Source organism: Oryctolagus cuniculus, chromosome 7, assembly GCF_051225735.1.
Source record: "Oryctolagus cuniculus isolate XC-2025 breed Fujian yellow rabbit chromosome 7, ASM5122573v1, whole genome shotgun sequence".
Lineage (NCBI taxonomy): Eukaryota > Metazoa > Chordata > Mammalia > Lagomorpha > Leporidae > Oryctolagus > Oryctolagus cuniculus.
The window spans coordinates 46,917,332-46,937,750 of record NC_142873.1 but is presented as its reverse complement, the minus strand read 5'-3'; the positions used below and the strand labels follow the sequence as shown (position 1 = coordinate 46,937,750).

The 20,419-nt window shown below is 59.3% G+C and overlaps 1 protein-coding gene across 5 annotated transcripts; it reads right to left on the bottom strand.

The window, feature by feature from the left end:
- Positions 1–304: 304 nt before the first annotated feature.
- CELF3 (CUGBP Elav-like family member 3) lies at positions 305–15,007 on the bottom strand. Of its 5 annotated transcripts, XM_051856084.3 has the most exons (14): positions 14,962–15,007; positions 14,066–14,171; positions 12,904–12,986; positions 8,190–8,238; positions 7,654–7,782; positions 7,473–7,552; positions 6,574–6,717; positions 6,307–6,448; positions 5,924–6,073; positions 5,509–5,574; positions 5,067–5,207; positions 4,648–4,791; positions 2,861–2,997; positions 305–1,330 (listed from the first exon to the last, which is right to left on the bottom strand). In XM_051856084.3, the coding sequence occupies exons 4-13, from the start codon at positions 8,236–8,238 to the stop codon at positions 2,870–2,872; spliced, it is 1,173 nt and encodes a 390-aa protein (XP_051712044.2). In that variant the 5' UTR covers positions 12,904–12,986; positions 14,066–14,171; positions 14,962–15,007; the 3' UTR covers positions 305–1,330; positions 2,861–2,869.
- Positions 15,008–20,419: the final 5,412 nt, after the last annotated feature.

The following is a 20,419-nucleotide window of genomic DNA, read 5'->3' as shown; positions in this document are numbered from 1 at the left end:
TGGGCATTTGGGGAGTGAATCAGTGGATGGAAGATCTGTCTCTTTGCCTTTGAGATAGATGATGATAGATAAATAGACACATAGATGGACGATAGATGACACAGATGATAGTTAGATGATAGATACATGGATAGGAAGAGAGATGATAAATCGATATATATATGATAGATACATAGATGGCTGGCCAGCCAGCCAGGGCCACGCCTCCCAGAAGCATTTTCTCTCCCAACCCTCATTCTCTGTTCCTCTCTGCTCCTCCCCAGGGTGAATCTCTCACTCTCCAAATTCCAAGACTCTTACGTGATGCTTTTAAAGTTTTTCTTTATTTAGACAGAAAAGACCAACTCTTTAAAAGTAAAATGCAATAAATAAATAAGTTAAGCATAGAGAATCGTCTGAAACTGACTCCCCAGTCTCCCCTTACCACTCCCACCCCCACCCCATGTTCTTTTCCCTTAAAACCTCTTCCTAAAGAAAATGATCAGGTAATAAACCCCTTTATCCCTCCCCACACCCCTCTCCCCAGTACCCAATTACCCCCCAGAGCAAAGGGAGAAACCAAGAGAGTGAGAAAAAACTCCAAGGGCAACGTGGTCTCAACTCCCAGAGAGAGAGAGAGAGAGAAAGAGAAAGAGAGAGAGGGCAGCGCCGCCCCCACTGCCGGGCTGGGTCGCGCAGTGGTTATGTACACAGAGGGGCCAGCAGAGACTGTAAACATTGTTAGGGCTTCGGGGGAGGGTCCTTTCCTCATGAAAGGAGGAGGGTCTCTGTGGCTAACTGGCGGAGAGGCAGCCCTCAGGGCTCCCCCACACCCTCGTTAGGGGGGCCCTTGGGGGAGGCAGTAGGTTTTAGGGCTGGGAGCCCAGGATTCAGGGATATCCTACCTCTAGCTGAGAGGGGCAGGGAGTGGGAGCCAGCTTCCGGGGAACCCCTAGTTCAGGAAAGAAGCTGGGGCAGGGGTGGGCCCGGGAGTCCATGGGAGGAGCCCCCTGCCCTCCCGGGCCTGCACAGCCAGCACAGGCCCCCTGGAGGGGAGGCAGTACAAACCCGGCCCAGAAGCCCGCGGTCACAGGAGCCCTAGCAGAAGGCAGACAGCCCAGAACCTTCTAGCCTGTTCCTCGCTCCCTCGCAAAGGCCACGAAGGCACCCGGGAAGAAACAGGCTCCTGGAGCCGGGCAGCGCAGCCGCGGCCTGTCGGAGAGGCTCGGCGGTGGGAACGGCCCGCGTCCTGTGCCCCCGGCCCCGTCAAGGCCCAGGCCAGGTGTGCAGAGGGCCAGGGCCGGGCGGGGGAAGAGGGTACGAGGCGCTCTTTCCTCTGGCATCTCGGGACCTGTGAAGGAAGGAGACGGGTGAAGAATGGGGAGGCGGCAGCAGCTGCAGGCCGCGGGCTCTGCATGGAGAGGCGGCCGGCCGGGGGTCATCGTTTGGGACGGGCTGCCTGAGGAACCGAACCGGCTGGCCCTCCCCAGCCATGAGAGCAAGGGGCAGGCCGGAGGAGCCGGGGAGGGCCGGGGTACACGATTCCAGAAAACCAAGGACATCAGGGGGGAAACACTTAAACAGCTCGTGAGAAAAATAAAGACCGGAAGAGACAGAGGCCTAGAGGGTAAGAGGCAAAGAAATGGGACAACAGGCAGGCAGAGAGAGGAAGAGGAGGGGCGGGAGGCGTGCGCGTGGCAGGGAGACAGCCACCTGGAAGAGAAGGGAGCCTCCGTGGAGGAGGCAGCGGCGGAGCCCGGGGCGGGGCCGGGGGCGGGGCCGGGGCCAGGGGCGGGGCCAAGCGCTGCGGCCTCGGGGGATGGCCCCCGCCCCTGGGCAGGGCTCTCACTCCTTTTTGGAAAGGAACAAAGAAAGCGAAGTGCACAGAACACAGACCACAGTCACCAACCACTGTTGACCAAGCACATCCCGCGAGCTGCCCCCGGCCCTGACCCTGGGCTGGGGGGCGCTTCCCTCCGCGGCCCCCTCCCCAGAGAACAAACAATCGGCTCCAAAGACAACACGCTCGTTCCATGCAACTTACAGGGGCCCGGAGCAGGGGTCCAGGGATGGGGGCTTCAGCCGACAATGGACACGGGCCCTGGGCTGGGGGGGCCCCCAGGGTTGGGGGAGTTAAGCAGCCAGGATTGGGGGGGAAAGGGGAGAAACAGAAAACGTGGGTATTGTTCTCGGGTTGTGCTTTTCCAGGGGTATGGTCCAAGGGAGGTTAAACAACACGAGTAAGCAGGGCTCACGGCTCTGTGGCCACGAAGCTGGAGTGGTGGCTGGCCATGGCGTGGACTGGACGGGCCAAGGGAAATTCACAGGTGGTGCTGCATTACAACCTCCTCCTAAACCAGCAATTCCCAAGAGTCCTGGAGACGGGTGCTCCCCGGTGGGGCCTGTGCGCGCTCTGCCGCCCCCTGGGTCTGTGGCTCCCTGAGCTAAAACCTTACCCTCAAGTCCAGGGCAGTGGGGACCCAATGGCCCCGCCTCTCAGGGGAACGGAGATTCCTGGAGCCAGTGACCCTCCGGCCCTCCGATACCCGGAACCGGCCCCTTACTCCCCTAATTCCAATCCAACCCAAAGGAAAACCAGAAAGAAACACACAGACAGATGGACACCGACCAGACAAACAAGACCAGATACTGGGAAAGATCTGGGGTGTGGGCACAGATACATACAGACTTGGGGCTCTTGTGTGTGTGTGTGTGTGTGTGTGAGAGAGAGAGAGAGAGAGAGAGAGAGAGAAACTTGAGAGTTGAACAGCCGAGAGCTGCCCCATGCCTGCTAGGTGTCCAGGGAGGGAGTAGGTGGGCGGGGCCTGGCTGCAGTGGGCGGGGCTTCAAGGAGAAGGCACAAGACGGGCGCAAGACCCACCTGGGGCCCTCAGTAGGGCCGGTTGGCATCCTTAGGCCGCTTTAGCTGGACTTTGAGGCGCTTCATGCCGATCTGGAAACCGTTCATGGCCTGGATGGCAGCCTGGGCGCTGGCCGGATTGTCGAAGCTCACAAAGCCTGAGGCAAGAGGGGCGTAAGGCCTGGCCATGCATCCGGCGCCCGTCCCCAGCTCCTCCTCAGCATGACCCTACTTTCTCGCCCAGAAGTGCCCAGGGAGCTGCCTCGAACACGTGGAGTGTTCAGAGGGAATCTGGGGATTGACACATTGAGTGAATGAACCCAGGCCAGCTCACACAAACTAGGACGCTCCTCCCAGCCTCCTTTGCAGCTTGGAGGACTGTGAACTTGAGTTCAGACTTGAACCTGAGTTCAGCTTGGAGGACTGTGAACACCGGACCTCCACCACTGCCAGAACCTCAGGGCTTCTGAAGCAGGGAGGACGACAACGCTTTTTCTCTCCTGAAACAGCCTATCGAAGATGAGAAGGCAATGAGAGCCTGCTCGCTAGGTCTGCTTGGGAAAGCAAACAGCCGCAGCCGTGAGCCTATTGCAGACCTCGTGAAGTGTGCATTTGGCCAGCTAATAAGGAGAAAAGAGGAAGCTGTGATTTTCCTGGAGGAAAGGACAGGCCTGGGCAGCAACTCATATGGGATGCTGAGTGTCCCAAAAATGGTTCTTGAATAGGCAGCCTTGTGGTGCAGCAGGTGAAGCTGCCGCTTGCAAAGCTGGCATCCTATACCGGAGCTGCTGCTTCATGTCCTGGCTGCTCCACTTCTGACCCAGCTTCCTGCTAATGCACCTGGGAAGGTAGCAAAAGATGGCCCAAGTTCTTGGGTCCCTGCCATCCATGTGAAAGACCAGGATGCAGTTTCTGCTTCCTGGCTTTGGGGAGTGAAACAGAGGATGGAAGATCGATCTCTCTCTCTCTCTCTCTCACTCTGCCTTTCAAACAAATAAATAAATCTTTTTAAAAATGGTTCTTTAAGGGGCGAGTGCTGTGGCATAGTGGTTTGTAAAGCTGCTGCCTCCAGTGCCGGCATCCCATATGGGCGCTGGTTTGAGACCCGGCTGCTCCACTTCCAATCCAGCTCTCTGCTATGGCCTGGGAAAGCAGTGAAAGATGGTCCAAGTCCTTGGGCCCATGCACCCACGTGGGAGACCTGGAAGAAGCTCCTGGCTCCTGGCTTTGGATCAGCGCGGCTTTGGCCATTGCAGACAGTTGGAGAGTGAACCAGTGGATGGAAGACCTTTCTCTCTGCCTCTCGTTCTCTCTGTGCAACTCTTTCAATTAAAATAAATACTGTTTTTTAAAAAAGTGGTTCTTTGGGGGCAGGCATTTCGCCCAGCAGTTAAGTAGATGCCACTTGGTGGTAGTGGTGGGGTGCCTACATCCTACATTGGAGTGCCACATCTACCCCAGATTCCAGCTTCCTGGGAGGCAGCAGGCGATGGCTCAAGTACTTGGGTCCCTGCACTCACATGGGAGACCCAGACTGAGCCCAGGGCTCCCGGCTCTGGCTTGGCCCAGCTCCAGCTGTTGCAGCAGATGGGGAGTGAACCAGCAGGTAGGACATCTCCCCCACCCCTGCTTTTCAATAAAAGAAAATGGAGGAGGGAAAAAACACATATTCTTAGCCAATGAAATATAAGACCTACTGCAACCACAAATGCCTTCAGATGTATCAAACCTTGACCAGATTTGGAGTTTGGCCCCCAAAAAAGAGAAAACGTGCCGTCTTTAATTTTTTTGGATTGTTATATTCTTACCAAAACATTTGCTCTGATTGGTGGCTCGGTCAACAAAGACCTTGGCTGAGATGACGTGGCCAAAGGGGACAAACATCTGGAGGATCTCTGAATCGGTGAACTCCTGGGGCAGGTGGTAGATGAAGATGTTGCAGCCGTCGGGGCCTGGGTGGCGGCAGAGACAGAGGAAGAGCTCAGGGCTTTGGAAGCCCAGTCAGGAGCCAAGGTCCCAGGGAAAGCAGAGCCCGGAAGGAGCCGCCAATCCCAGTCCCCAACAGTGTGGGCCAGGACTGCAGCCCCTCCTCCCTACCCGCTTCCAGCCCCACACTTGGGGCAAGAGCTGGCCTTGGTGCAGGGCAAGAGGGAGTCCCGGAGCCCACAACAAGGGCCTGCCCGTCCTGGAAGGCCCTCGGCTAGGAGGGCCCGGCCCTGGCTGGCACCTTCTCGCTGCTGCTGCTGTTGCTGCTGCTGTTGCTGCTGCTGCTGCTGCTGCTGCGGAGGTGGCGGGGGCTGCTGGGCGACCAGGGCTGGAGGCTGCGGGAACGCAGGTGCGACCAGGCTGTAGGCTGCCGGGTAGGCTGCTGGCGTGGGGAGAACAGAGAGAGCCGGTGACACTGCCCAGACTCCAGGGCCCCCCCTCCAGCCAACCCCGGCTCCCTGCCCTGCCCAGCCAACAGCATCGATGGGGCTGGGAGGCTGCCAGGCAACGAGCTGCCTGGCCCCTGCTGCTCTGCCCCTAAAGACTCACCCGCACATGGGTGGCTTGCCAGCCGAGCCTGGGGTGGGTGGCTGGCAGGGAGCCATGCACCCCCAGCCTCGTGTGGGCCTCAGTTCCTCCTGCCACCTCTCCCCCCCAAGACAGGGGCCAGGGCCGGCCCTCACCTGTGTAGTGCTGCATCCCCGCGTAGGCCTGCTGCAGGGGGTCCACGGGGGCCGCGGGGCTCTGGGCTGCAGGGAGCAGCACAGGACAGTGAGAGGTGGCCTGGCCCACAGCGGGAACCGCCCCTCCCCCCGCACCTCTCAGAGCAGAGGCTGGGGAGCCGCATCTGGGCATGGCGTGTGCAATGAGAAGATGTAAATGCACAAAGCAGTGGGAAGAAGGGGTGCGCCCAGCGCTGGGGAGGCTTGGATCTGACCCTTAGCTTGTCGGGCCCAGCACGGGAAGGCGCAGTCCTGCCCAGGATGTCAGAGCAGGAGGAAGCACCCCAAAACCCCAAGGCTGGAGAGGGGAGGTGCGTCATGCCGCCAGAGATGGGAGTGGTGGCTGGGGCAGGGCTGGGCAGGCAGAGCGCCCCACCTGGGTAGGGGTGAACCCCGTTGGGATACAAAGCATCAGGGGCAGGCTGCCCAGTGGGCTGGGTGGGCACCGGGCTGTAGCCGTTGACGCCCAGGGCAGCAGGGATGGCAGAGACGGGCGTGGCAGCGATGGCAGGAGGGGTGCTGGTTCCTAGGGAGGAGACAGCGACAGAGAAGAGAAGCAGACACACACACACACACAGAGATGCAGAGAACAAGTCAGCGAGGGCTGGGGGCGGGGCGTTGGGGGAGGAAGCAGGCTGCCTTCTGACCCCTCCCCGGCCCCTCCCGGACCTCCAGGCTTCCCCAAGCAAGCCCTGTGCCCCCTCCCCACCCCACCTGCAGCCAACACTCCCTTGCCCTGCTACCTCGCCCAGGCCTTACCTGAGGATGGGGTGATGGGGGTGGCGATGAGGCCGTTGGCGTTGATGGCGGCCATGTGCTGCATCTGCACGGCAGCCATGGTGGCCATGGGGCTGAGGTAGGCACTGTGAGCCGCCACCAGGGCCGCCTGCTGCTGCATGAGCTGGGGGGAGGCGGAGAGAGAGTGGGGCCAGCTCCCCGCACCCTGGCCCAGCTCCCTCCCTCCCTGAGCCTTAGCGCTGGAAGCATGGAGGCAGGACACAGGGGGCCGGGAGGGTCAGTGCTCACGGCCTGGGTGTAGGCGCTGTAGGCTCCGAACTGGAGGGCGATGGGGCTGAACATGCCCAGCTGGGTGGCCACCTGCTGCATCCGCCGGAGACCGCGCTCCTTCTCGGTGTCAGCAAACTTCACCACCAGGCTGGAGGAGGCACCCTGGGCCCGGCCCCCCACCCCGCATGCAGGTCAGAGGCACGGAGCGGAGGTGCCCCTCCCCAGAGCCCTTGGGACTGGCCTGGGCGCTACCCTGACGGCTTGGCCTCTTGGGAGAGCCTGCCTGAGTCTCCCCGTGGTGCCTATGAACCCTCACCATGCCTGTGTCCACTGGGGAGATTTTAACAGCACGTCTGCCTGCGCTAGGAGGTGTGTGAGCCAGGCACCAGGCACCGGAGGGCCTTCTGCCGGGGTGAGGTTTCGGGGTTGGGCATAAGGGGCAGCTTACCCTGGGCGGCTCCTGCCTTGCGGTTGCCCTGCCTCCCTTACCGCCAAGCCTCCCCAGCCCCTGGCCTCAGGGCAGGAAGTCTCACATGTGAACCTCAGCCTGGGCCAAACTAAAGCCAAAGTGGATTGTCACAGAACCCTGGAATCCCAGAGCCGGATGGGGCCCAGGGTCATTTCACGAGGCCACATCCGATCAACCGAATACCTCAGGGCCACGGTCGCAGCAAAGCAGGTGCGGGAAAGAGAAGGGAGGAGAGAGCAGGGCTGAGGCTCGGAGGCGGCAGGAGAGGAGGGGGAAGGAACCGAGTGAGCACGCGGGTTGGCCCTAGGAGCGGGAAGGCGATCTGAAATGTGAGGGGTTCCCCTGCCAGAACACTCCTTCGGCATGAAGTCTCAGGTCCTGACTGGCACCCTTCTCGGCCAGCGCCCGGGTGGCAAAGGCAGCCCCAAGGGAGGGGAGCAGGGCTCACCGGCAGCGTCCGGCTGCTGTGAAGGGTGTTGATGGCTGCCTGGGCCTCGGCGTGGGTCTGGAACTTCACGAAGGCGCAGCCTGGAGAGATGGAGATGCCGGAGGAGAAGGGCGCGCACAGCGCCCCCTGGGAGCTCGCCGCCCGCGGGAGGAAGCGGCGGGAGGGGGCGGGGCGGGGCTACCTTTGCTGGTGCCGTCGGGCCCCCGGAGCACGGTGCACTCGTCTATGGTCCCGAAGGGCTCGAACATCTTGCGGACGTCCTCATCTGTCTGCTGCTTCCCTAGCATCCCCACAAAGAGCTTCCGGTCTTCTGGGTGGGGAGGGCACAGGAGGAGGGGTGTGCTCAGGGCCTCCTGGCTGCTTTCTCAGCCCCGTCACCTCCCTCCCTGCAACTCCTAACGCTACTTCCGGACCCCAGGACCCAGGGGATGTAGAGGGTGACAGCCGGGGAATGGGGTATAGATTGTACACAGTGCTCATCCCAGTGCTGAAGGACCTACAGGCCACTCTGGGCCTCAGTTTTGCCATCTCTACAATGGGCCAGCTCTCACCCCCTCTAGCTACACTGCCTCCAATCCCCACCTCGACCAGGAACCCTTCATAGAACTGTCAGAGTTTTTATTTATTTATTTATTTATTTTCCTCAATAAAGGCTACGCCAAGTCCTGGGTCTAGGGTTGGGAAGAGAAGGGCCAAGTTCAAAGGTACAGGACCTACCTCCTCGACTCTCGCTGTCGGCTGGCTTGACTTGGATCGGCCTGTTCATCTATAGGAGAGAAGAGAAGGCAGCTGCCGGGGAACCTCCTCTCTCTCCCCTGGCCAAAGGGAGGTAGACCCAGACCCAGACCCTGGTGTCTCCCCAGCTTCTAGACTCCCAACGGGAGGGAAAGGACAGGGCCTGATCCCATATAGGATTAGAGCTGGGGATTAGAAACAGTGGGGCAAGAGGGTGGCCAGGAGGATGCTTGTGGGAAATACCCAAGGCTTAGGCGGAGCCCCCGACAACTGAGCCAGGGGCAGATGTGGCTCCCACTGGCATAGAAGAGGGGCCCTCCCCACAGGACCCCGATCCTGAGACAGAGCCCAACCAACAGGCTACTCCAAGAGCTGCCTCAGTTCTCCAAAGTGGGAGGCCATAAAGGCTACCCCATGATGAAGCCCCAAGAGGGACTCTATACCCATGGAGACCCCACAGAAACCCCGACTTCCTTCTGACCCCTGGAGGTGTGTCTGCCTCTCCTTCTGCCCCCCTACACCCCTTGACCCCAGGGGGAAGGCACTCGGGCAGCACAAAGGGAGCAGATGCCCAGTCTCCGTAGCAACGGGAGAATGCGCACCATGGCAACCGCCCACTCAGCCTGATTTATCCGTCCCCGTCGCCCTGGCGACCGTGGTGACGTCATCACTTCTGCTGCTCCACACACCCGGAGAAGGAGTGGGGAGGGGGTGGGAACTGGGTATGCTGGGGTGGAGGAGTTGGTGGGGGCTGGGAGGTGGGGGAAGGGCCCCGGAAAGCTCCCTGATTCTGGAGGGAGGTGAGCAGAGCAGGCCTTGCATGGCCCACACTGTCGTTCTCCCTCCTCCCTCCTCCAGAGCAAGTCCTTGGTGTCCAGAGGGGGCCGAGCCCACCGCAAGGAGCAGAGGCCACCCCATGCTCTTCCGCCATCCTCCCTGCAAAGCGCTGCCCTGTCCCGAGCCCTGCCGTGTCTCCCTTTGTTCAGCCTTCAGTGGGAAGGCAGGAGTTCCAAGTTCCACTCTCCATGTGCTTGTCTGGTGAGAGGACTTGGGAATGACTCCCACAGGTTGATTTCTCTAAGCAGGGTGGGCAGCCCTGTGGGCACTGGAGCGGGGGGACGAGGCCTGAGAACTGAGTGTCTGAGCACATTTTGCTGTGAGTATCCAGGATTTTGCCTGCTGGGGCCACATCTGGTCGCCCCACTCATAGGATGATGGGACAGTCCCGGGTCCACAGACCAAAAAAATTCAAATACAGTAAACCGTTCATTCAGAGGGTGGGGCTGGAGGTACTCTAGAGAGAGAGGCCCTGTCTTGGGAGTCGAGAGAGCTGGTTTTGAGGACTGCTCATGAGGGGTGACCTCAGACAAACCACTTCTCTCTGGACCCAACTCATCTCCAAAACGAGGGGGCAGATCAGGCCGCCTGTAGTCAGGTGCTCTTCCACTCCAGTGTTCTAGCGTCTGGACACCTCGCTTAGCACACAGGTGTGAAATAATTGTTGCCCCTGTCCCTGTGTCACTCCTGACCCTTGTCCCAGCTATCAGAGCCTGCCAGTTAGCAGGGATCAAGTCTAAGCCCCACCCCAAAGGATGCTCATCCCCGAGGCCCCGCCCCCACCTCGCGGGCCCTGAGCGCAGCTGGTGGGGGAGGGTCACAGTCACACAAATCCTCTGGCCACTCTGTCCCCTCCCCTCCCCCCAGGACTTTATCTCCCAGCAATCCAGGATTATCCCATCCAAGGTTCAATCTCCTCAGGGATGTGTGTGTGGGTGGAGGCGAGGCACGGGGTCAGCTGCTCGGGTTTGTGCTCCCGCTCTCCCGCACTCTGGCTGGAGCGACCAGGAGATTCCCGCACAGGAAGCCCCACGCCACAAGATCAGAATCAGAACCAGGGTCACAAGGTGGGGGCATCCTCGCGCCTGGCACTAACCCACTCCACGGCCCCCTGGGGTTCTGCAGCGAGAGCGAGAGAGAGAGAGAGAGAGAGAGAGAGAGGATGCTGTTCCCTCCCAGCGCAGAAATAGCCTGTCCCTAAACACGGAGACACGCACAGGTACACAGACTAAGGCAAGGATCACGCTGACGCGGGGGCCCCCCAGCCAGCCCCACGCCCCAGCCTCCTCCCTGGCCCGGTGCTTCCTGTGGGAAGCTCAGCTTTGTTAGCTCTGCTCGGGCACACCTGCCCCCTCCCCTGAGTGCAGCTGTGCCCTGTTTACCTGGCAACCTGCTCAAGGTGGCGCCTCGCCTTCCTAGCTACCACCCACCAGGTGACGGCGCCTCCCCAGGGCTTCCCAGAGAAGCAGGGACTATTTCGAACCCACCAAGCATCGCTGTGCACCCAGCTTTCTCACCAACAGCACAGCCCTCACTTCCAGCAAGAGTTCATCATCCTCACAAAATCTAATTCTCTTATGGGCACAGGCCTGGAGCCCTATCACTCCTGGCTCCAGTGTCCCAGGTCACAGACAGGTCCGCTCCGTGGGCCCAGGAGCCACCTCCCCTGCTGCAAGCTGATGGGGATGGCCCATGTCAGGATTTTTTGTCCTGAGTGGCAGGGCAAAGATAGGCCAGACAGGTGGCCCTCTCGTCACGGCCTCCAGGAGGCCACACCCTGCTCACGGGACAGATCCAGGCATCTGTGGCAGAGCTGCTCCAGGGAGCTCTCAGATGAGGGAAGAGGGAATGAGACTCAACAGCCACAGGCCCAGCCCCTTTTCTCTCTCTCTCATCCCAACATGGTGGCATCTTCCAGATTCTGGGGTGACAGCGCTGGGGAGAAAGGAGAGAGGCGGAACAGCCCTACTAAAACAGACCCTGAAGATTGGACATAAGAAGGACTTCCTGACAGCAGTGTGCGGGAGCTGACACACTACGCGCGCGCACACACATAAACACGCACACACATAAACACACACACACACAGACTAGGGGTGAGGCAGGGGTAACGAGTGCGGGGACACAAGGGATCAGGTGGGACATTTGCTCCCCTCCACTGCCCTGGGTTTGCTCCTCCAGGCCATTACTCTGGGGGTCCCCCTTGAAGGAGGGAACCCCTCGTTTCCTGCTGGAAGCTTCCGGGTGCCTCTGGATTCTGTCCCTTTGGGCAAGGGCAAAATCAAGGGTCAGCGCCATCTGGGAGCCCGGGAGCAGGGCTAGGAAATCATTAACCTGGGCGCCCTTCTCCCTCACCCCAAGCTGCGCACAGGACGGAGCTCTGCCTGAGCCACGCAGGCAGCTGCAAGCTGGACAGTGCAGACGCCCCGGCTGCCGCACACAGACCAGAGCCAGGCCCCTCACTCCAGTCCCCACTCCCGGCTTTCTTTTTCTGCCTCAACCTCTTCCCCCTGACCCCTTCTGGGTTCTGGGGGGGCCTCCCCCCTCCTCAAGATAGGGAGACACAGAAAACCAAACGTTGATTTGGGAGGAGAAGGCAAAGTTGGGACCAGATGGGGACCAGGCTTCCCAGGGAGGTAGTGCCCACACCCCCACACATCTGGCCTGCTGGGTGCTCACATGCGTGCGTGCAGGAGCACACGCCTGCCCTGGATCCCGAGCCTGCTCACACACGTGCACGGGCCATGCTGTTCTTGCCACTGACTGGGATGAGACAGTTGGGGGCGAGGTCTGGCTTTGCTTTCCTAGCCCTACTCCAGGGTTGAGGCCATGGAGGGCGGGGTCCTGGCCCTATGAAGGGATTGAAGCTGGGGGCGCTTTGAAGCGGTTCTCGTTTTCCTTGATGGTCTCCTTTCCCCATCTACGTTGTCTGTTTCTCTCCTGGGAGGAGAGACCCCACAGGCATGCTGCGCCACTTCCCACATACGGGGAGGAGTCGAGGCCTGGAGAGCTGTGTGCCCAGCCCTCAAGCCAGGCTGAGCAAATGTTTGCTGAAGGCAAGGGTAGAGTTGGGTCTCAGGAAGTACCTCCTGGGATGCCAGGTCTGGGAGAAAGCAGATACAGGGAGGGAGGAGGCCAGCCTTCCTGCCCAAGGTCCATGACCAGGGGGCAGTCTGAGAGCCTTGACTCCTGCCCTCGGTCGCCCACCCAGGTTCAGGACAACCGGCAAGGCCAGCTAAGAGCAAGAGACAGGGAGAGCTGTGGTCTCGCAGGCGGGAGGCTGCAGCAGCGTCGCCTCTGCCTCCCTAAAATCACACTGGGCAGGCTCAGGCCTCAAAGTCCACCTTGACATCGGCCACTCCCCGGCCCCGGGTCTTGGTCTGCTCTACTGCCCTGGGGCTCCTCCTGGGCGATCCGAGGGGGAGCTGTCTGAGCTCAGAAACTAGCTCCGAGATGCCAGTCCAGCAGGCACCAGCTGCCTGTTCTCAGGCCGTGGGCACCCCTCCCCCGCCTCCCCGTCACCCAGGCTGCCTCTCCAGAGCCACAAAAGAGTGCCTGGGGGCCTCCTGCTCACCCTGACCCACACCTGGCACCCACAGTCTTCTCCTGACACCTCCATTTCAGTGAAGCCCCCCACCCCGTGTTGCCCCCTAGGCAGGCTGGGTAGTGGGGAAGGCGCTTGCCTGCTCCTGGTGAATGTCACGTTTACTCTGCTGGGTAAGAAATGCATGCATTCAGGGCCAGAACAAGGGATGCAGGACAGACAGAGGGACTTCCTGGTCAGAGGGGGTGGGAAATGTGCTCAGGGTCTTGGGCGGGTGGCGGTCAGCCTGCTGGCCCTGCGGAGGGCGAGACTCACCCCTGGCAGTGTCTTCTGTTCGTGCAGGGCGCTCTGGGCCTTCAGGGCTGAATCGCGGGCACAGTATGTCAGGAAGGCACATCCTGGGGAGGGCCACAGGCAGACAGACAGGGTGCGGGTGAGTCCCCGGTCTCCCCTCCCCCAGGAACCTGAGGACCAGGAAGCTTTTCCCTCTCTGCTGTCTTCCATGTGCTGGGGCCAGCAGGTGTCTGGCCAGGGGTCGACACCTGCCCAGACGTGGGGCAGAGACCAGAGGCCTCCGTGCTCGTGGTGATGGGAGAGGGAGGATGCTCGGGGCCCTCCAGAGATGGGGCTCTATGGGGCGCTGGGGGAGAAGGGAGGAGCATGTGAGTGTGAGGTGTTCTGTCTGCCTCCCTCCATCTTGGTCACCGTCGCCCCTCTCCTCCCTTCAGCGCTCCTCAACTCCACAGGAGGCAGGTGGAGGGTGGAGAGAGGAGCAGTGAGCCGGAAGTGCCTCTTCCCTGGAAGTGCCTCTTCCCTGGGCCCGGTGGAGGGAGGGAGGGCGGGAGGGAGGGGAGGAGGGAATGAGCCCCTGGGATCCCAGTGCTTGGAGCTCTCCCAGTCTGGGCCCTTGGCCGGCTGTGCTGAGCCAGACATGGGACAGGCCCAAGGAGCATCCTTCCTCTCTGAACTTCACCAACCTCTGCCTCCATGCCCTGTTCCTCAGGTCCCTCCCTCCAGCCCTGGCTGTCCTGCCCAGGCATCGCCACTCCTCCAGGTTGAGCACCTGACCCTGTGTCCCAACCCCCATCCCAACATTTATCTGAGGCTTCTTGGAGTCTGGGTCTTACACACACACACACACACACACACACACACACACACACAAACACACATACCTGCCCAGCTCCTTATCTTCCAAACCATCTCTCTCATTTCTCAGTCATTTCTTGAGTTCAACCCGACCCCCCACTCCCTGGGACCCACATCTCTGCAGCCCTCTTGACAAGTCTTCACTCCAAAGAGGCCCTCGGCAGTCCTTGGTCCTGGAGCCCCCTGGTTGGTCACTCTAGCTGAGCTCTCTTCAAGCCAGCCTCTCTAACCCCTGAGCTCGGCTCCTTCCGATGCTCCAGCCACTCTTCCCCCGCCCAGCCCCCCATCCCACCCCCTGAAGCCTCTCCAGCCTGGCTGGACCCCTCACCCTTGTGCAGCCCGGTGTACTTGTCCTTGATGACAGTCAGTTCGAAGATCCGGCCAAACTGCTCGAAGATGGGCTTCAGGTCCTTTTCCTCCAGATGCCTCGGGATCTGCCCCACAAACAGCTTGATGGCATCCGGCTCCTTCATCGGGGCGGCCCAGGAGGAGGGGCCGAGGGGAGCAGGGAGAGGCCCACAGGCCAGGGGGAGCTGCCCAGCAAGGAGGCGAGGGATGGGGGCCGGGGGCCCAGCCGGGGCTGGCTTTCTCAGTGGCCCCTAAACGAGCTGCCAAGCAGAGAGGGTGCTCTTCACACAAAGGAGGCCCCGAAGTTGAGGGCCAGGGTCAGGGGTCTAGGCAGATGGTGTCAAGCCGCCAGGGGGCATAGCCCAAACAAATGATCCCCCTCCCAGAGACCTGGGCAAATGTCCCAGGGAGGGGTCAGTGTGGCCGAGACCTGGAGGGCTAGGGTGGTAGCAGGGGCGCTGGGCTTGGAGTGGGATTGGGGGGTGGGGTGGGGGCTTGAGGGTACAGAGAGGAGTGGGGGTGGGGGAAAGGGCCTGAGGGGCGTGAGGGGGTGGAGACTGAGGGGTTAGGGGCCTGGTGTGGTTGTCAGCAGCGTCAGTGAGGGGCCCACTCCTGATGTGGGGCAGGTGGAGCTCTCGTTGGCTTCCCTGGGGAAGACACCTCCCCTGAGGCTGATCCTTCTGCTGGGTCCGAAGATCCCTGATGCCAGAAGCTTGATCTCTGATGGCGGCAGGGCTCCAGGGGTCCCTCCTGCCCTGCCGCCCCCCTTCAGGTCCTCCCCTCAGCCCCCCTCCCACCCCACCCCTGTCCCAGGTCCCTGGGCCTGGGCTGCTGCCGGCTGCTCCCGCCGCTGGGGCTGCCTGCCTTCCCGGTCACCTGGGTCCCGGAGCTCTGCTCTCCGGCCGCGCTCTCCTCAACAAAAACCTCCCCCCTCCACACCCCCCTCCCCACTCCCACCTCCTTTCCCCTGACATCAGTGATGTCAGTCTCAGGGGTAGAATACAAATTCTCTACCCTGGAGAGGGACGCACAATCCAGGCAAGAGCCACGCCCTCTGCCTATCTCCATCCTCCGTGACTCCCTTCCCGCCCCCAGAAGAGCAGCTGGTCCTGTTGATAATGGCCCTTCCCCCAGCTTACTCCCCAGTCGGGAGCTGGGCAAGGCACTAAGATGGAGAATTTATAGAGGAGCCCTAAGGTGGGGTCCATTGTTCCGGGGGCTGGAGCTGTCCCCGGTGCTGGAAGAGAAGACCCAGGAGCTGGGAGCTGGGGGGTGGGGGTGGGGGTGAGGGAGAGGGGAGCCTGACATCTGGGGAGCCAAGAAAAGAAATCAGGGGAAAGAAAATAGAACAGAGGAGTCGGACAGCTTGAAGAGGAAGGAGGAAGCTACAGACGGGGGAGGGGGCAGCGCGGGGGGGGGGAGGCAGGTTGCAGAGTTGGGGGGGAGGGAAGAGGGATAGAGAGGAAACCAGGAAGGGAGGTGGGGAAGGGGAGGGCAGGGGTGAGGTGAGTGTAGGTAGAACTGTCTATTTTCCAGAAAAGGAACCAAGGGAAACTCTAGCTCCGCGTCGGTTTGCCGGCACCCCCTGCTCCCCCTCTGGGGGGGTTGTGTGTACAAGTGCGTGGGCAGGAGCTCGCGCTCACTTGTAAGCTCCTTGAAGACCGGGGCTGGGCAGAATTCAGCATCTGACTGTTCACAGTGTCTAGCACCGGGCACGGTGGCTGCTTTGACAAACACTTCATTCGAGGAACTCCAGAGGGCCGACGGTTCCTGGTCCTGCGGGAAGAGCCACAGCCATGAAGCTGGGGGCGGAGAACCCCACTGGCTCCTTCACTTGCTTCTGCTTTTGATAGGTTTCTTGAGTGGAACTCTAATGGAGGCAGGCAGCAAAGAGGAGCTGGGGAGGGGGAGCCCATGGGGGCGCCATGATGCCCCTAAACAGCTATCCTGTGGATGACCCCCACAGTCCATAATCTGAAGGGAATCTGACCCCTGCCCGCACTGGGCCCACTCACCTGGCTGCAGGAGGCACCTGCTGGCATGCAGCCTCCTGGGGCCACAGGGAACCACCCTGGCTCTCCCACAGGTGCTTACTGACTGGGGTCCATGCACCCTTCCTCTGTCTTTCCCTTCTTCACCCCAGCATGAGGCTGATGTCTCCATGGTGGTATTGGGGTCTCCAGGATGTGTCCTTGTGGAATCCCTGAGCACTCAAGGCAGGCAGGTCCCTCTTCTAGAGGTGAAATAATAACGCACTTTTATGGCACTTACAGGGTCCCAGGCACTGTCCCAAGTGCTTCAGACTTGCTCCTTCCACTTTCGCCACCACCCTATGATACAGGTTCTGGCCTTATCTCCAACCACAGATGGAGAAACTAAGGTTCAGGGAAATTAAATAACCCGCCTGAGCCCATGCAGCAGAAAGGAGGCAGAGCTGAGGTCGGAGACAGGCAGCCTGGCTCCTGAGTCATGCATTTAATTAGAAATTTTATTTGAGAGGCAGTGGGGGGGCCGCAGGGGTGGGGAGACTCAAGGCAAGCCCCCCCACTGGTTCACTGTCCAAATGCTCACGTCAGCCATTACTCTTGGGTATGGGGCAGTGTCGAGCCTGGTCTTTCCTCCCCTTCAGTCTTTGGGGGAGCTGTTGCTGGTGAGAAATACTCCTTCCTTCTATTCCTGGGGTCCCTCTTGACCACCAGCCATCCTCCTTAGCCTCGGTTTCTGTGGCCTGGAGCTACTTTCTGCTCTGTGCCTGTGTTCGAGTGAACATGTGTGTGCACTTTGTTACACTTCATCCTGCGAATTCTCAGGTCGGCCCGGTAGGGTGCCCTGAGACGGGGTGGGATGGGGGAGGTGGAAGATGTGATGGCGGTGGTGGTGGTGGGGGGCAGGGTGTCAAAAAGTAAGAACACTTCTCCAAGTTAACTTTTCCCTCATCTGCCCCACCCCCACTCTTCCTTCTTGGCTTCTAATCTGATCTCGGTATTTATGGAGATGCTAAACAGATCACGCCCTCTGAGGAAGAAGGGGAAGACCCCACAGCCCCGCTGATCTCATTACTCTGTGTCTTCTCAGCAGATCTGCCGCCTTGCTGCTTGTTCAGGCTTGGGGCTAATCATATTAATTGAACTATTAAACAGTCACAAAAATGAATTACAATGAGTTCCCTTCATTCCTCCCTGTCAGTAATTGGGGAGACAGCAGGGGATAGTGAAGTGCCTCCTTCTCTTGGCCTGAGATCCCAAGAGCGGAGGTGTCGGGGAGCAGAGAGGCAGGGTTGGGGGTAGAAGACCCTCCTCGCTGAGCGACTGTGGACTCATCTCTGAAGCTCTTCTGGGCCATAGGTGATGGGAGCCCGGTCCGGTAGTGATGAGGAAAAGCTCTGTGGCCCAGAGGCCCATCCTGGGCCCTTTCTCTCCAGGAAGAAACTTGAGAAACGAGGGCCTGGAAATGAAGCTGCCAACCCTAGTTCCTGCAAGAGCCTTTCTCTGCCCACCCTCCCCAAGCCCGCCCTCTGTCTTACTTCTCCGCAGTCAGGTTTTATGGAGCTGCCCTCCACACACACAGTGACTGGGAGTGGGTGGGCCACCTGCACCCAAATCAGAGCGCCTAGTTCCAGGCCTGGCTAGTTCCTGCTACAACGCCTGGGACATGGTGGATAACGGCTCGAGTATTTGGGTTCCCGCCACCCGCACAGGAGACCAGGATGGAGTTTCTGGTCTAGCCTTTGTTGTTGTGGGCATTTGGGGAGTGAAACAGCAATGGAACATCTCTCTCTTTCTCTCCTACCGTAACTCTGACTTTCAAATAAATAAATAACTTAAAAATAACAAAAAGCAAGAGAGAGAGAGAGAGAGTACTGGCTCGACAAAGGGAGAGCTGCATTCCTGGTTTCAGATTCCTAGGAAATGAAAAATGTTGGATAATGGGGATATTTGCGAGAAAGGGCAAAATATGGTGGTATAGGTAGGCAGAGTGTTTAGTTACCAAACTCCTGCTCGCTTCACTAAGGGAAGACTTTCATGGCAGACTTAGTGAGGGTGCAGAGACTTGGTTGTGTGACTTTCCTGCTCTCAAGTGGCTTCTACTTCAAGTGGGACGGTGACAACGGCCAGCACGGTATGTACTAGCAAGTACTGAGAGGCCGTCAGGAAGGAACACGGGCCTCTCTAATACATGGGCCTTTGGGCCATCCGGTGTACCCCAGCAACAAATGGATTCTGGAAACACGGAGCATCATACACTAGCCACAGAAGGACACCAGCTGCTTCTACATGGGAGTGGGAACTGAGAGCCGTGAGTGCATGCGAGGGCAGAGGTCAGCCAGTCCAGATTCCTGCACTGATACAATGCAAACCACATACGTAATTTTTGGATTTCTAGTAGCCACATTAAAAAAGTAAACAGAAACAAGTGAAATGGCTTTTAACAATACATTTCCCTCTCTCTTTTTTAAGATTTATTTATTTTGAAAGTCAGAGTTACAGAGAGAGAAGAGACAAAGAGAGATCTTTCATCTGTGAGTTCACTCCCCAGACAGCCAGGGCTGGGCCAGGCTGAAGCCAGGAGCCAGGAATTTCATCCAAATCTTCCACGTGGGTGGCATGGGCCCAAACACTTGGGCCATCTTCTGCTGTTTTTCCTAGGTCATCAGCAGGGAGCTGGATCTGAAGTGGAGCAGCCAGGACATGAACGGGCACCCATATGGGATGCCGGTGTTGCAGGCAGTGGCTCCACAATGTCAGCCTCCAATGATACATTTTATTTAACTTGATATATTCAAAATACTATTTCTTTTCTTTTTTAAAAGATTTATTTATTTGAAGGACAGAGATACACAGAGAGAGAGAGACAAAGAGAGAGAGAAAGAGAGATCAAGATCTTCCATCTGCTGGTTCACTCTCCAAATGGCCGCAACAGCTGGGGCTGGGCCAGGCAGAAGCTAGGAGCCAGGAGCTTCTTCCGGATCTCCCACATGAGTGCAGGCACTTGGGCCATCTTCCACTCCTTTTCCCAGGCACATTAGCAGAGAGCTGGATCAGAAGAGGAGCAGCCAGGAACAAACCAGCTCCCCTATAGGATGCCAGTGCTGCGGGTGGAGGCTTAACCCAAGCCACAGCGCTGGCCCCCAAAACACTGTTTCAACGTGCAATCAATATATAGATGATTGAAACAGTTTACATAATTGTTTTCATACCAGCTCTGCCAAGTCCAGAGTGTGTTTTACATCCCTAGCATATGTAACACTCACAGCCACATTTCAAGTGAAGAGCCACAGGTGGCTTGTGGCCACCCTGCTCTGAGGGTTCCACCACTGTCACCTGGGGCAAGGGCAGGATGTGGCAGGGGAGCAGGAAATGTGTGTCTGGCTAACCTCTGCTCCTGCAGGAAAAACATCACCGGTGACAGATGGCAGCTTATCTCCCTCTCACTCTATTACCTCTCTCTTTTAAAAAAACAACCAACCCAGATGGGGTTGTTGGCAGGAGGCTTGTAGCCCACTCCTTAATTTATCTGTTGGTTCCTCCCTGGCTTGGGAACTGCCTGCATTTTCACTTCTCTTCCGAATGCAGAGTGGGATTCTCAGGCAGTTTTCTTGCTGCCTGGGACAGCTGTTCACACATCTGAGAAGGCAGCCTCCCTTTCGGCTCCATTCCCGCAGCCTCTGGGCAGGGAAGCTGGGCGCTGCCTCTGCGGGGGCACGCAGCACACAGCCCGGCGCCTGAGCGCCCGCAGGCTCCTGCCCTTTCCAGCCGGCTATTTTCAGCTCTCTGGCTTTCTGTTTCGCTGGCCCTTCTTAATTGGACACTAGGAGAACAAATCTTGAAGATCAATTGCCTTTTCCCTCCCCAGTTCAGTCGGGAGTGTGAGAATGTATGAGGTGCCCAGGGTAAGGAGAAAATTAACCCACACCAAAACTCAGTCCACGAGGGCAAACTCTGGGAGATGTCCCCCAGGCCGTGGCCAGCATCCTCAGGGCCAGACAGCTCTTCCTTTGCAGAACTAAGTTCCCGCCGAGTCCTGGCTGGGGACAACCCAAGGGCCGACTTCTGGGCCCGTGGGAAGGCGGAAGCCTTGCTTCCTCCAGCTTCTGCCCAGGTGAGAGTCGGGAACCAGGTTCTGGGAGACCCTGCCTTGGGACCCCCATTCCCTGTTTTGCTCTAGACCTGGGGGGGGCAACTCTTTGGGGTAGGGTGGAGTCCCTCCACACTCGGTGAAGCCCAGCCACCAGCCTTCACACGCGGGGACCGGGCTTTCTCCAGCGCTGCCCCAGGGTCCCTCCTCCCGGGGGGCTCCCCGACGACGCCCCCCACACCCTGCCCAGGACGGCCGG